The 15936-nt window shown below is 39.9% G+C and overlaps 1 protein-coding gene across 2 annotated transcripts in view; it reads left to right on the top strand.

The window, feature by feature from the left end:
- CPA6 (carboxypeptidase A6) overlaps nt 1-15936 on the top strand; it is a 360254-nt gene that overhangs the window by 262449 nt on the left and 81869 nt on the right. For both annotated transcript variants that reach the window (XM_042973342.1, XM_007080679.3), the window contains exon 6: nt 1805-1909. In XM_042973342.1, the coding sequence (XP_042829276.1) occupies nt 1805-1909 (105 nt within the window). The remainder of the gene's footprint in view (nt 1-1804; nt 1910-15936) is intronic.

The raw sequence follows: 15936 nt of genomic DNA, 5'->3' as shown, positions 1-15936 counted from the left end.
CACATCTGGTTCTGCACTGACAGTGCAGAGTCCATTTAGAATTCTCTCTCTCTCCCACTCTTTCTGCTCCTCCCCTGCTCACGTGAACACTCTCGAAAGAAAGAAAGAAAGAAAGAAAGAAAGAAAGAAAGAAAGAAAGAAAGAAAGAAAAAAGCTTAAAAAAAAAGATTTCCCTATATCACTGTCTCTATTTCTTCACTTCCCATTCAGACTCACTGGCCTTTGGCCCCAAAGCTCCTCTAAAACTTGTCTTGATGAGATCAGCAATGACTCCTAATTGGTTCTCTTCCTGTCTCTCTGACCATTCAGTGGGTCATTCACTGGCTCTTCTCCTCCTGCCCTTCCAGTGGGTTCTGTTCATCCTAGGGCTCCATGCTCAGATGTGCTGTCCCTCCACCAACCTTTCTAGATGAACACATCCACCCTATGGTCTCAATAATCATTCCATATTCAGTGAAGTCCACCTTCTGGACTTTTACATTCATATTCCATTGCCTACTTGACCTTCTCATCTGAATATTCACAAAAGTACTTCAAGCTCACAATGGCATTGCTCTGGTTGCAGTTAAGAAACATGAGCATCATCCTAAATTCCTCTGCCTTATTTTCACGACTTCCTTTAAATCTACCACCAAGAACTGACGATTTTTTCTTCTAGGTATCTTTTGGATCTGCTCCAATTCCTCCTCTGTCTTCCCTGCTGTTGCCATAATTTATCTCTGGATCTCTTCTCCCTGTACTATTGCAGTAAGGGCCTCAGTACTGAACTTTCTTTCAAGTCCCCATCCTCTCCCGTCTCATACTGTCATCCATCACTGCTGTTAGTGTGCTTGTGTCCATTCCTCTGTGTCTCTCTTTCACATACGCATACACTTCTGTGTCCACCTGCCATTTCTTACTCATACCCCAAAAGCTGATTCTTCAAAGAGGATGTTCCCAGATTCTCTTCCAAGCTTGAGATGCTTTCTTCTAACTTGTCTTCTGGACCAGCTCCAAGTCTTACTCAAGTACTTAAGTGTTTCTTGTCTGAAAAGCCTTCTCCTACTCCCCAAGAAAATTATACGTAACACCTCCCATGTTCCCTAAGCAACTTATGCATCTTCACATCATAATGGTTAATTGTTCCCATGTCTGCCCTCCCTACCAGCGTATAAATTCCTTGTCTTTTCTTCTTTGAATCTCCAGTGTCAAGAACAATATCCCCAAAGGATTTCCTGAAGTGTTAGTTGAGTAAAGTAATGAATGAAAACTAGATTCCCTATGAAATAATGTTAATAGCTACCTATTTATTACTGAGTTAGAAACCACATTTAAGTAATATAGATATAATAAGATTATAAAGAAAAATCTGTCATTTGATTCTACAAATCAAATTGTTTTGCTTTTCCATTTTGTGTTGTAATAAAATTTGACTTTGTCCACCTATAAAACATAGTTATTACTTAAAGAAATATTCCTTGGGATTTTGAAGCTGATTGTTTTAGAATGCTTGGGAGGAAGGGGAATTTAGCATTTTACTTAACAGTCACAAATTATATTAAAGGAGAAGCAAGCCTATTTAAGGGATTGCCCTTTTTGTGTATTTTCCAGTTATTTGATTTGTAATTCAGGCAATAAAGTCATGGTTTCTGCATAAACAAGCCTGGACTTCTGGAAAGATAGGAAATCTCTTTATCTTTTTTGTGAGTTACCTAATTAATCAAACTATAGTGAAGAACTATTCTGAAACCTTATTAAATTATGCTTTTCAGTGAATCTAAAAATAAAAGCCTGACTTGGTTACTATGAACACTCTTGTTTTCAGCTGGGCAGAAGATCACGAACTTACAAAAGAGCTGTCTGGATAGACTGTGGTATTCATGCAAGAGAATGGATTGGTCCTGCCTTTTGTCAGTGGTTTGTAAAAGAAGTAAGTTAAACCCTTTATACAATGTCCATTTTAGCTAATCGATGCTTCCCATGTGTTTTTATTCAGTTCAAGGAGCAAAACCAGCAACTGGAAGCCAGCAATACCTGATTGAGTAATAACACCTTGATTTTGCTCGGTCACTTTCATGTTTCTGAAGACCTCTCATAACCTGGCTCAGTTTATCCTCACCTCTGCCCTTAGAGGTTGGAGTTGCCAACACTCATTAAAGAGAAAGAATCAGTTTCAGAGCACTTATGAATTCGTAAACAAATTAGAAACTAGCCAGGTAGCTGATATGTTGCAAAAAGATAAACATCCAATTTATGGTGCTTCAGAGAAGTTTCTCATACACTATCCAAGTTGGAAAAGTCTACATCACTTATCACAATGATGTCACATATACTTTAGCAATAAAGGGATGAGCAAGCAATTGCATTTTGCTCTCCTGCTATGGATCTGCAATGTAATCCCAAAGACCTTTGGCATCTGTGGATTTTGTGTTCAGTTTTAGTGCTTTTCAGCAACTCTAGTGATTGAAGATTCATAGTGATTTCTTATTATCCAAAGGCTTCATTTAAATCATAAGTCCTCTGATGCTAGTGTATCAGGTGGGTCTCTATCTCATGCATGGGCCAAACTCATGGACCAACATCTTGATATATGTTTTGAAATTTTCTATCCATCATCAAGAATGCAATGACTTTCAAGGTTATTTTTACACTTACTAGTAATTTTTAAAACTCTAAAAAGAAAATCAACCACTAGTACTGGTAATAAAAGTGAAAAAGTCTAAGGAAATAAAGGTTCTAAGCTAGAAAATAACCCTACAAATTTCTTTAGCCCTGTGTGTATAGGGAACCATTAAGAATACAAAAGATCTTTAAATATTTTACTTCTATTTCACAGTATTTTGTGGGAAAATTATGTGCCCTGCTGAGGTTTGTGATTTTGAGAACACTCCTAGTCTTGGGAAAATGTCCCTCACAAATGTCAAAGATTTACTAAATTTGTAAAATCTGCCTCTCTGCCACTACCAAACCCACATAAGTTTATTTAATTTTATAAATATGATATAATAAAAAAATTTTAACTATTCCCACTAAGTGTATTAAAGAATTCATATTTTCTTAAAATATCCTGGTAGGACAAATATAAAGTCTAATAAGGATTAACTCTATTAACTTGTAGTAAATACCCATTGTTAGTACATACAACATATTGTCTGCTGCCTTATGTTTCAAAAGGGAAAGGAGGAAACATGGTTACATATAGAACATCTATTGTTTATAAACTGTGGTCCTGTGTATTATTGAAGAACATAAGAATGTATCTCCCAATTTACCTTACCCTCACATGTGCTTACTTATTTGTTCATGTGGTTATGGTCTGTCTCTTCCTGTACCACTGCCAATGGCAGAAACTCTATCCTGTTCATTGCTAAGTCCTTGGAACCTAGAACAGCACCTGGCATTTAATCTTCAAATATTTGTTAATGGGAATAATGAGAATCCACTAATAATGATGTGGAAAGATTTTTGGGAGATGACCTGTCAAGTCATCTCATTGGGTATAAATGGTACCACCTGGATTTTTTCAGTGCACAATCTGTAGAGCCATATGTGGCAGCCCCATAACCCAAGCTAAGTTTCCAAAAAGGAGGAGGACAGTTTAACCACAGAAAAAAGATGAGGTATATAGAATGATGATCAATCGAGGGTAGTTGATTTTGGAGCAAGAGCAAGAAGCATCAATTAAGTCTAGGTTCCATTTCACCAAAGATGAGTAAGGAAAAGCTTCATCCCTCTTTCACCAGGTCATCTTCAAACCATGGGGGTCTAGCAATTCCCATGTCTCTGCTACCCTTTCCATGCCCCTCTCACTCTTCTTCATGGCCATTCACCTGCTCCTCCACTTAATCACTTAAATATCCCATCCGAGTCAGGGCAGTAACCAGAAACTGGGAAAAGAAGCCTTAGGTGTCACTTGTCCCTGTGTCCTTGTGAAAGCAATGGGGCTGCTAAGGTGGTAGCAGTGACTGTTGTGCACTGACATTTACACATTACAGGCTTATAGGAGAGGTTCTCATCTTGCTTTGAAGCCACCATTCCCACTAATGGCGATAGTGGGGACTAAGGGAAAGGGGATGTCAATGATTTAAATAACTTTAAATATGCTAAGCATTAGAACATCGTCTCTTATACACGAATTCAGTCCCTTATTAAATTCTCAGCCTCCCAAAATAAGCAGGAGGCTGCTGGTCCAAGAAGGGGCTCCAGGTAGTGTCTCTTTCACAGGCCACCTCCCCTCTACCACAGAAGTTCCATGACCAAGTCCCAGGCTCTCAACTCATCTCATTTCCATGCCTTCTCTAGGGGTACCAGGGAACCTCTGAGCTTGCTCTTTGCCTTCTAGGAGGCTCTGGGATGCTGTGTCCAGCCCTCTCTCGGCTGACTCATGACACACTGCCAGTTGTCTTCTCCTGTATTTGCAGGTTATTGGCATATGAGGGTCAAGTGAGATGATGTCCTCTCAGAGAGACATGGTGAACAGAACAGAGGTCCACTTTTCTTACAATTTTTATCCCAATCTACTAGATTCTACCATCTCTTGATTTCTCTGGAATTTCAATCCCTTGAGAGGGAGTGGTATCAGAAGCCAAAAGTTTGGGTTCATTGTTTTGTTTTCTCTCTTTCTTGAATGCTTTCCCCAAACTGCACAGCTTAAAACCGCATTTATAACCTGACAGTTTCTGTGGGTCAGCCATTCTGGTGTGACTAGCCATGTACCTCTGGCTCAGGGTCTCTCACAGGCTGCAGTCAAGATGTCAGCTGGATCTTTAGTCATCTCGAGGCTTGTGGGGGGAGATCTGTTTTTGAGCTCACTCACATGGCTGCTAGCAGCCAGAGGTCCTCCAGGGCTATTAGTAATAGACGTTCATTCCTTGCCACGTGGGCCTCTCCATAATGCAGCTCACAATACACCACCTGGCTTCCTTCAGGGTAGATGAGAGAGTGAGGGAGAGCAAAACAGCCTCTTTGTAAACTAACCTCAACAGTGACATTCTATCGCGTTTGCCCTATTCTGTTAATTAGAAGTGAGTCAGTAGTACCAGACCATATTCAAAGTGGGGTGGGGGGGGGGCATGGTGATTATACAAGAATATGAATACCAAACATGCAAATCACTGGAGACCCCTTAGAGGCTGCCCACCATACTTTGGTGGGACTTTCCCCATAGCTACCACTATAACATTTGCATCCTTACTCAAATGTGAACTAGGACAAAATTTATCAAGCCCTTCTGGGATCCTTATAGAATAGCATATTGCATAGAAGTTACTTACACACCAATTAGTAGTTAGACAACCCTGGATTGGAATGCCAGCTCTGCTGTTTACTAGCTGTGTGATCTTGGGGCAAGTTGTTTAACCTCTCGGAACCTCAGTAATAATAATACGTGACCAATAATGGGTTATTGGGAAAATTAAATGATAAAATACACGTAAAAGAATTAATAGAGCACTTGGCATATAATCACTTAATAAAATCAACTCTCAGTACTAGTAGTATCAGTAATTGGGTGTTTTTATTTTATTTTTTATATTTAACATTTATTGAAAAATACTACCTCAGTCATACTGCTATAGGGAACTTGTCTAAGAACTATGTAGTATCAGTTAAATAATAGGGTGGATCTGAACTAAAAGGAACAATGGGTATGGCTTGAGGGAGAAGCACAGGTGCGGTTGTGCTGTGGTTGTAGGTGTTGATGGCTGCTTGGAAGCTGAGTCAGACCTGCAGGTGATCCCAGGCCTCAGAGCCCTCCCAGCACATACTCTCCTGGGGTTCCTGGAGATGTAGGGGAGCCCCCACCCTCAAAGGAAGTGGGAGGCTGGGGGCAGAAGAGCATGAGCAGAGGCAGCTTATCCCTGTGGGACAGGCTGGACTGTGGACCTAACTGGGCCAGCCTCTGCCTGAGGCAATGGATTTCTGTCCTCAGCTGGTAGAGCTCTCTCTCCATTGTCAGAGCCACCCTCCGGCTCTTGTGATCCCTCTCCTCACCCAGAAAGACCTCATAGAAGGAGGAGGGGGTTCTCTGAAATTCTCTGCCCAGGTCCTCGGCCATCTTCTTGTAGAGGTTGAGGGTTTGACGGGTGGCATTCAGGCTCCTGTACACCTTGGGAAGTTGCTTCTCCATTTCCAAGAGGTGTGTTTTCTCTTCTGCCGAGTTTCTCTCCAGATGCAGGATGTGCTCTTCCCACATCTCAAGCTTTATTTTGAGCTTCAGCTGGAACTTCTGAATCTCACTTTCCAGGTAGGCATTTTCAATGTGAAAAGACACTTCCTCAGCTTGGAGGCTTGTTATTTGTCCTCTGAGCTTCGCAATCCTCTGATTTTCCTCCATCAGTTCTCTGGACAACTTGTTCTCCACATGACACCTGCCCAAGGCACAGTGGCATGGCCATGGATTTTCTGATGGACTGCTGACAGGTGAATGGAGCCATCACCATTTTCCACTCTCCTCCCCGCCTCTCCTGAGCCCCAACCTTCTATGTGATGTCTAATGAGCTCCAGCACATGCAGCAACTTCAGCATGGTCTGGCCTACGGTCTTGAAGTGGCTCCCATCCTCACTGGCATCCTGGTGTACTTCTGGATTGGGAAGCTCTGGCCTTCCTTCCTCCTCTGCCTTGTCCTGCACTCTCTGCCTCAGCTGCCAGTTTTCTGGACCAGGAGGGCTAGACTTCCATGCAGATCAGGGCTATCATTTGAGCCTTCTGTTATTTTCCTCCCACAGGGTTCTCTATCTTTTTGTGATGCTCCCAAGATGGGATTTTCATCAGTTAGTTGAGAAGGTCTTACGGGCTGGCTTTTTTGAATTTCCTTCAGCAGTTGCACAGTGTCCTCCTCTGAAAACCAGCTGAGATTTATCCTTCAGGGCAGCCAGAGCAAGGGTTGTAATGGGAGAGGACTGGCCTCCCACCCAGGTGGTGTGAGAGCTTCACGGGCTTGTGCCTTTAGTCCTGTCTCCTCCACACCTTTCCCAGATGCTTCATTCTGGGCATATTGCCTCCTAAGAAGCCCCTTTCCTCTTCTTAAACTGTGTCCACTCTTTACTATGAACACCATCACTGCAGTGCATATGAGGATCACCCAGAGAAACCCAGAGTCTCCTGGCATGTTTGGCATACTTTCATACATCACCAGCAAGGCAGCCCACAGCTGCTCCAGGACCAGCTGGGGAGACATTTCAGTGGCCACCAGCTGGCTCCAAAGGGCCTTGTGGCTCTGCCTCCCAGCACCAGTGTCCTATGGGCCACAAGTAACTGCTTAGAACCCCAAGGAGGGTTCCATCTCCAACACAAACCAGTGCCTGGCAACCAGGACTGACATCAGTTGGACTGAGGGAGGGCGTGCCCAAGTTCTAGAAGACCCTACTGCCTTCCTTTGCTTGTTCGGTGGACAGAAAGGGAGACTATTTTACACAGTGCATGGGAGAAGTGGACAGGCTGATTCCAGCTTGGACCTGGGCCTCTGTCAGCACCTCTAGAGGGTTATGGCAGGGCCATACCATTTCTCTCCTCTGCACATATCTCAGGCATAGGGGCACCCATCCCTGATTGAGGCTCATTCCCCCCATTCACAGAAACCTGGTCCCAGAGACCTCCTCCCTCTGAGGCTCCCTCTGTCCTGGTCTTTTGTCAATGGGTGGGTGGGGACAGGGGTACCAGACTGAAGGGTGTCCCCAGAGGTACGAACCAAGAGAGTAGATATCCACTTGTAACAACACACAAGGAAGCAATACAACTGGCAGGGTCAGAGATTTTCATGGATGTTCAATGGAGCCTGTTTTTCTCATTAAATCCATGTGTTCATGGAAGTGTAGGTGAGTGTCTATGGAGGTGGCTTATATCATTTTCCTTCACCCTGAAGAAATTTTTTTATACTTTTTGCATGGCAGATGTACCAGCAATACCTTAACTTTTGATCTGTGCGAGTCTTCATTTCTCCTTAACTTTTGAAGGATAACTTCAGAGGCTACAGGTTTTTAATTTGGTGGCTTTTTTATTCCACTCCAGTCCTTGGTTGCATGGTTTCTAAAGGGAAGTCTTTTTGTAGTCCCATCTGTGTTCCTGTGTAGGTGAGTGGTTTTCCCCAGTGGACCCTGTTCCCTTTTTGCTGTTTCTTTAATTTCCTGCAGTTGATGATATTCCTATGTACAGATCCTTTTTAGTTTATTTAAGTACCTCTACACCTAATGTGGGGCTCAAACTCATGACACCGAGATCAAGAGTCACATGCTCTTCCAATTGGAGCAAGACGTCCTCCATGTACAGATTTTCTGGTGTTTATTGTGCTTGGTGTTCTCTGAACCTCCTGGATCTATTACTTAATGTCCTTTTTTCTTTTAATTGATAGCCATTATTTCTTCTAATCTTGTTCCTCTTTCTTCGCCTGGTATTCCATTGCAAATGTGTTACACCTTTAATATTGTCCCACAGTTCTTAGTTCTGCTCTGGTTTTCCTTCTCTCCCTCCCTCTGTCCCTCCCTCCCCCTCTTTCCTTTTTACTTTGAGAAATTCCTATTGATCTCTCTCCAGTACAAGTTCCCTAATTCTGTCCTCAGCTGTGTGCAGTCTACTAATAAACCTATCAAGTTCATTGTTCACAATTACATGTTTTTTTTTACTTTAGCATTTTTTCATTCTTTTCTAGAATTCCCATCTCTCTTCTAACATTGTCAATCTGTCCTTGCATGCTATTTTATCCTCTAGAAACCTGAGCATATTAATCATCATTGTTTTATATCCTGGTCTCAGAATTCCAACATCTATGTGTGTTTGAGACTGGTTCTCATGCTTTCTGCGTCTCTGCAAACTGGTTTTTGCCTCTGAGTCTGCCTTAAAATTTTTACTTGTGAGCCAGGCATGATGTACTGGGTATAAGGCACTGCCTTCAATGACAGGCCTGTAGTAGCCTGTTGGGTATGTGGCAGGGAGGCATTCTTAGCCCCCATCAGTCTTGTCTCCACTGCCCCCGAGCCCCGAGGGTTGTAACCTCCTGCATGCTCCCAGTCATTTCTGTCAGGCAGGACAGGAGAGCAAGACAGTGAGGGTAGGCAGAGTGGGGTGTTCCTCTTTCCTAGGTCAGTTATGCTCGGATAAAACCCCAGCGGGTTAGGCTCAGGTTAACTAGATTACCCTCAAGGCAGGCCTTATTAAGAAGAACAGGATACTCTGGTGAATTTCAAAACTTGTTTTTCCTCTTCTTACTCAAACGATGAGGAGATTTGTCTCAGATCTTCACTGAGAGAATCTGGTAGCACTCCTGGAGTAAACTCACAAAGACATGACACCCCACCCACTGTGACTGAGTCCACTCCCCCAATACAAGTCCACCCAATGTACAGAGAAATCATTAGAAAATCAATAAAGACATAAACTCAACAACACCATCAACCAACAGGATCTAAACAACATTTATAAATCGCTCTGCCCACCAACAGCAGAGTGCACATTATTTTCAAGTGCCTATGTTCCAAATATTCAAGGAATATATTCTGGGTCAAAAAACAGACCTCAGCAAATTTAAAAGAATGAAAATCATGCAGACTGTTCTCTGACCACAATGAAATCAAACTAGATATCAAAAGGGGAAAGATAACAGGAACATCCAAACACTTGGAAGATAACATTCTTCTACATTATCCATGGATCAAAGATACAATCTCAAGTTAAGTTTTAAAAAATACATTGAGCTGAATGAAAATGAAAATGTAACATATTAAAGTTGGTGGGACCCAGCTAAAGCCATGGAGACGGAAATTTATAGCATTCAATGCATACATTAGGAAAAGTCTCAAAACAACCTAAGCTCTCACCTTAAAAACATAGAAAAAGAATACAAAATCCAGAGAATAAAACCAAAAGAATCATTCTACCCAATTTCAAGATACATAGCTACAATAATCAAAAATGTGAGGTGTTGGTGAAGAAATAGACTGAGATAAATGGAAGAGAATAAAGGATCCAGAAATAGACCAACAGATTTTTGACAAGTGAAAAGCAATGCAATGGAGGAGAAAGAGCCTTTTCAATAAATGGTGCTGGAGAAAGTGGGCTTCCATAGGCAAATAAACTACAATCTAAGTCTCGTACTTTATGCAAAACTTAACTCCAAATTAATCACTGACTGAAATGTAAAGCTATAAAACTTTTAGTAAAAAGGAAAAAATCTCCAGGGTGTAAAGCTAGGGTAAAGAGTCCTTAGATTTGACATCAAAAGCATGTTCCATAAAGGAAAAGTTGATAGATTGGACATCAAACTTAATCAAAATTATAGATTTGTACTGTGTGAAAGACCCTCTTAAGAGGACAAAAAAGACAAACTACAAGCTGGGAGAAAATATATGCAAACCACATATCTGATAAAGGACTCGGATTTGAAGTATAAAAATTCAAAACTTGATGCAAAGAAAGCAAGCAATTCAGTGAGAAAATGGGCAAAAGGCCTAAAGAGACGTTTTACCTAAGAGTATACAGATGGCAAAATACATAAAAAGTTGCCATTAGACAATTCAAATTAAAACTACAAAAAGCTATCATTACACACCTATCAGCATGACTGAAATAAGAGAAAGAGAGACCCCACCACCAAATGCTGGGAAGGATATAGAATAACTGGATCAGGCCTACATTGCTGGTGGGAATGTAAAATGATAGAGCTAACTCTCAAAAACAGTTAACAGTTTATTGTTTTAAGTTTTTATTTAAATTCCAGTTAACATACAGTATAATATTATTTTTAGGTGTATAGTAGAGTGATTCAGCACTTCCACACAATTTCTTTTTAAAATAGACATGCAACTACCATATGACCCAGTATTGCGCTCTTGGCATTTATCCTAGAGAAATTAAAACTTATGTTTGCTCGAAACCCTGCACATAAATGTTTATAGCAGCTTTATTTATAATAGTCAAAACCTGGAAACAATCCAAATAGCCTTCCATGCCCAAATGGGTAAACAAACTAGTACATTCATACCATGGAAAACTACTGAGCAATAAAAAGGAACAAATTATGGAAACACAAAGCAACCTAAATGAATCTCCAGAGAGTTATGCTGAATGAATAATCCCAAATAGGTAGATACTGTGTGGTTTCATTCATATAATGTTCATGAAGTGATAAAATTATTGCACTGGAGAACATATTGGTAGTTGCTGGGGTTAAGAAGAGGTGGAGATGGGAAGAAAGTGGATGTGGCCATAAAAGGGCATCCTGAGGGATGCTTGTGGTGATAGAAAATTCTGTGTCTTGATTAATGTTAGTATTCTGATTCTGGTATTATGCTATAGCTCCTGAAGATGTTGCTATTTGGAGGAAGTAGGAAAGGGTACGTGGGATTTCTTTGTATTCTTACAATTATATCTCAAAATGAAAAATTTATTATGAAAATAATACCCAGGTCTCAAATTCCTGGATTCCATTCTCTGGAACCAGGTACTATGTCTTGCCTAGAGAATCAGAGGCAGTTTTATCATTGCTCTTTCTTCCCTGCTGTATAATCCTCAAGTGACATGACTCACTATGCCATGGACACCAGAAGTATAAAGATGTGGCTCTGGTTCCATATGTCCTTTTTGTCGGCCAGATTGATTATCCTGTGCCATGCCCTGAGAGCCCCTTCCACTTCTGCTTCCCACTCTAATTTAGCAGATGGATCCATGAATATCTTGGACACACAAAGCTCAGAAAACAGTGATACAAAAGCAAACTACCTGGCTTAAATAAGGAGATAGGCTCGATTATTTTGTTATTCTGGAAATTGTTCAAATTGAATTCATTATCAACATGTAACTGATAGTTCATTATCTCGAATAACTGCTGGTTGGAAGACATTTTTAAAGTGCAAAATACATGATTGTGGGTTTTTATTTTTTAAATTGAAAATTATGTTGAAAAATATAGAGCCATCACTTTTGATTTTAATACTTGCCACCTCTCCCTTTTTTCTAGTATTCATATCACAAATATTTATGTCTCGTAGGGAAACAGATATGCTTGGATTGCAAAATCTTTCTTTTGTTAAATGCTTGCCTATACCAGGTTAGCAGATGTTCTATACATGGTATTGTGGGGGTTTTTGTGGGGGGAAGGAAAAGAGGAAGCAGACTTACTGGACCTACTATTGGATTGTGTTCTACAGATGCTCCTTTACCATGAGACCAAAAAAGAGCTTTAAGAAACACTACCTGTGTTGGGCGGTGGGAGGGGAAGGGGAGGAAAGAGAGGCAAACCAGAATATAGACTTTTATTTTATTCTGTTTTATTTTGTTTGAGAGATAGTGAGCAGAGGAGGGGCAGAGAGAGAGGGAGACAGGGGATGCGAAATGGGCACTGTGCTGACAAGCACAGAGCCCAACACGGGGCTCAAATCCATCAACTGTGAGCTCATGACCTGAGCCAAAGTCAGACATTTAACTAAATGAGCCATTCAGGCACCACAGGAAACAGATTCTTAACTGTAGAGAACAAACTGAGGGTTAGTGGAGGGGTGGTAGGCAGGGGATGAGTTAAATGAGTGATAGTTTAAGAAGGGCACTTGTAGTGATGAGAACTGGGTGTTTTATGTAAGTGATGAATCACTAAATTGTACACCTGAAAATAACAATACACTATAAACTGAAATTTAAATAAAAAAAGAAATCCTACCTGTTCATAATAAAGTGTTCTTAAATTTGTCATGGGCCAAGAGGAACTATACATATACTAAATTCATCAAAGGAAGAAAATTAGATCTATAAGGAGAAGGAAACAAATATACAGGTACACATATTTATATAGATATTTATATATTTTATATTTACATATATTTATATATTTACATATTTATATACATACACTTCAAAGGAAAAAATCATTCATTTGCTTCATTTCTCAAAACATCTCCAACTGAATGAGGCAGTTTGGGTTTTGTTCACTTTTGAGAGTTTGAAGTTATCTGTCTCCCAGATTGGATATCTCAAGCCATGGCTGGTCCTAGGTGGCTCAGAATTATGCATAGCACTTTATTTCTGCCTCCAATTCTATATTGCTTAAGTAAATTTTGCCAGGGTTTTTATTCATGGAATTTTTAGAAGGTAACTCAGAGAAATATTTGATTTCCAACTGAGGAAAACTTTTCCAAGCATAAAAGCAAAGGAGGGAGGCATAAAGGAAATGATTGCTAGCCCTGACTTAAAAATATTTTGGAGGAGTATTTAATGATATAAGAAACTGTCCATGACTTGCTATATCAAAAAATAAAAGACATGGATATTATAATGTCAATGTGGTAAAATTTGTCTCTGAAATATATATGCATGAGAAATATGCTAAATGCTAAAAGAATTATGGGTGGTTTTTATTTTCTTCATGTTTTTCTGAATTTTCCAAATTTTCTATATTAAGCAAAACAAAAATATTTTTAAAACAAATTTAACCCAGTCAAAACTGAATGCATTTCATTCTCATACTAAACTCGTTTATGCTTGAGTCATATATTCCTACAGGTATTTTAGACTACCTGTACTCTAGGTGGTTGAATTCTATTTAACTCAGCAGCAGACCAAAGATAAAACAAGAATTGGTGAGATGATCCAAGGGCAAATTGAGACAAAAACAGTCTAAAATGGAAAGTTCTTCCGGACTTTGAAGAAGTATAGTATACAGGTGGATCTAATTTGATCCTGTCACAGAAAGTGAAAAGCACACACGAAAAATTAAAAAAAAAAAAATTTTTTTTCTTAGTTTCCTAGGTCAGCCACCATATTCCTCTGCTGCTACCTAATTTAAAAGTTCAGCCCTCCAGGTCCAGCCCGATACACTACAAATACACCTCCAGTACACATTCCCACCCATCTGTACGCTGCACTAGTGATGGCTAATCCTGGTGCCAAAATCTGGCATGTGATTCAGATGTTCTACGTAGATAATTCAAATAGCCAAAAATAGGAATGGTGACTTTCAGAGAAGGGGGAGTTATTTTCTAAGAACCAGGAGATGATTCTGGGCAGGGTAAGTAGAAACATTTGGAGACTATGGTGTGTTGTGTGTATAGGACAGAGCTCTAAGGAAGATTTGGTGGTTGTGGGAGAAGTCCTTAAACTGGGAAGGCTTTCCGGAATGGGAAGATTCTTTGTCCAAGGATCAAAAAGCTTTCTTAGGAATACTCCTTTGGCTAACCACCCCTTTCAGTGTCATTATGTCTTGCTGGTGACTAAAGGTAAAAATATAAACCCTTAAATGTAGGTGTAAAACTCAAAGTTTTGGTTCAAAAAAATGTATTACTAAAAATAAAACTTTTAGAGAAGAGGACTTAAACTGTATGTATAAAAAAGTGCCCGAAGCCAGGGGACAAATAAGTAATTAAGAGGGTTATTAAGCCTGGATCAAATATGGGTTCAGTTGAGTAAGCCTTTGTTCATAATTGCATGATAAAAAAAAAAAAGTGTATCTTATAAAAATGATCTGTATTTTCAAGTTGTCTGACTTTGCTCACTACCACTGCAAGTAATGACAACATTTTGCTTACCAGCCTCTTAGTACCTTTAACTCACCATATTCTCCCATCCTCCCCAATCTACTCTTTAATCCTTTGCATCCTCCAACCCAGCTCTCACCCTTTTATTCAATTTATAAGGTCTTCTACATAGCAGGGGATATGTTAATGTTCAGTTTAAGTTTAAATCCATTGCATCCATTTTACTCCACTGTCCAGTATTTGAAAATGTTCTGGACATTGTTTCTACAGACAGTCCTTGCTTTTCTTCCAAGTAGTGCAGGACTGTAAAAGTGACCATGAAAGCTGAAGCAATAAAAATCCATCTTAAAAATCAATGGGGGAAAATTAGGTTTCTCCTGTGACCTCTATTTATTTTTGTCAAAAGTTTAAAAACTCTGTTTTAAATACATAGGGAAATGATCAAAAAATAGTAAAACTAGTATTTATTACACCATGACTTAAAACATTAAAAATAGGGCGCCTGGGTGGCTAAGTCAGTTAAGCGGCCAACTTCGGCTCAGGTCATGATCTCCTGGTCCGTGAATTCGAGCCCCGCGTCGGGCTCTGTGCTGACAGCTCGGAGCCTGGAGCCTGTTTGAGATTCTGTGTCTCCCTCTCTCTCTGCCCTTCCCCCGTTCATGCTCTGTCTCTCTCTGTCTCAAAAATAAATAAACGTTAAAAAAAATTTTTCTTAAAAACATTAAAAATATTGTTTCTTTGTCAAAAAAAGTTATGGGTAATTTGGATAGTGCTTGCCTTCACATTATATAACTTACATGAAGTTAGCATCATTTTTATGCTGTGGCAAATTGGCATATTCCTTTCTTAGTTTGGATCAGCTTCCAATTTTTTTTTCCTTTGCACTTTCAAATCATAAAATATCTAAGAATTCCTTTAATGTGAAATATTGACAGCATCTTTACTTTGGGATCATCTTCCCCCTTTTCATCACAAGCACTTTTCTCATTTTTGTCCGCAAGTTTATCTTCATTAAGTTCCTCTGGTTGCATATCCAGAGTTGAATGGTGACCATGTCAACATTTCCTGTGGTCAGCCATTTCTTCTATAGCTCCATTAAAAGTGGTTCAAATTTCACCTCTACATTATCACTTTTTATTCTTTTGTTGCACTTTCATCTGTTAACCCATTCCCTCTTACCATCATCCATTTTTGTAAAATGCCACGTAGGTGGGGGGAGAAAAGGGGGAAACACGGCCTCACACTTTGCTGTCGGTGTATAAATTGAAGAACAGACACACAGTGACCAATCCACCCACTGACCAACTTTAAAAGAAGTGGCATAATTGGTCACAGATCTTGATGCACATCTGTTATTTATATAGTGTTTGTAGATGAAAGATCTAGCCGTGGTGACTAAAACTTGAACTGCACTTGTTGGAGGACTGACGTTATTTAAACTGTGAAAGCTGAAATTTGTGTATACTGGAGACCTACAAACTGAGAACAACTGTACTTTCTTTT

The sequence above is a fragment of the Panthera tigris genome, chromosome F2 (genome assembly GCF_018350195.1).
Source record: "Panthera tigris isolate Pti1 chromosome F2, P.tigris_Pti1_mat1.1, whole genome shotgun sequence".
NCBI lineage: Eukaryota > Metazoa > Chordata > Mammalia > Carnivora > Felidae > Panthera > Panthera tigris.
This window is presented reverse-complemented; position numbering and strand designations above follow the sequence as displayed.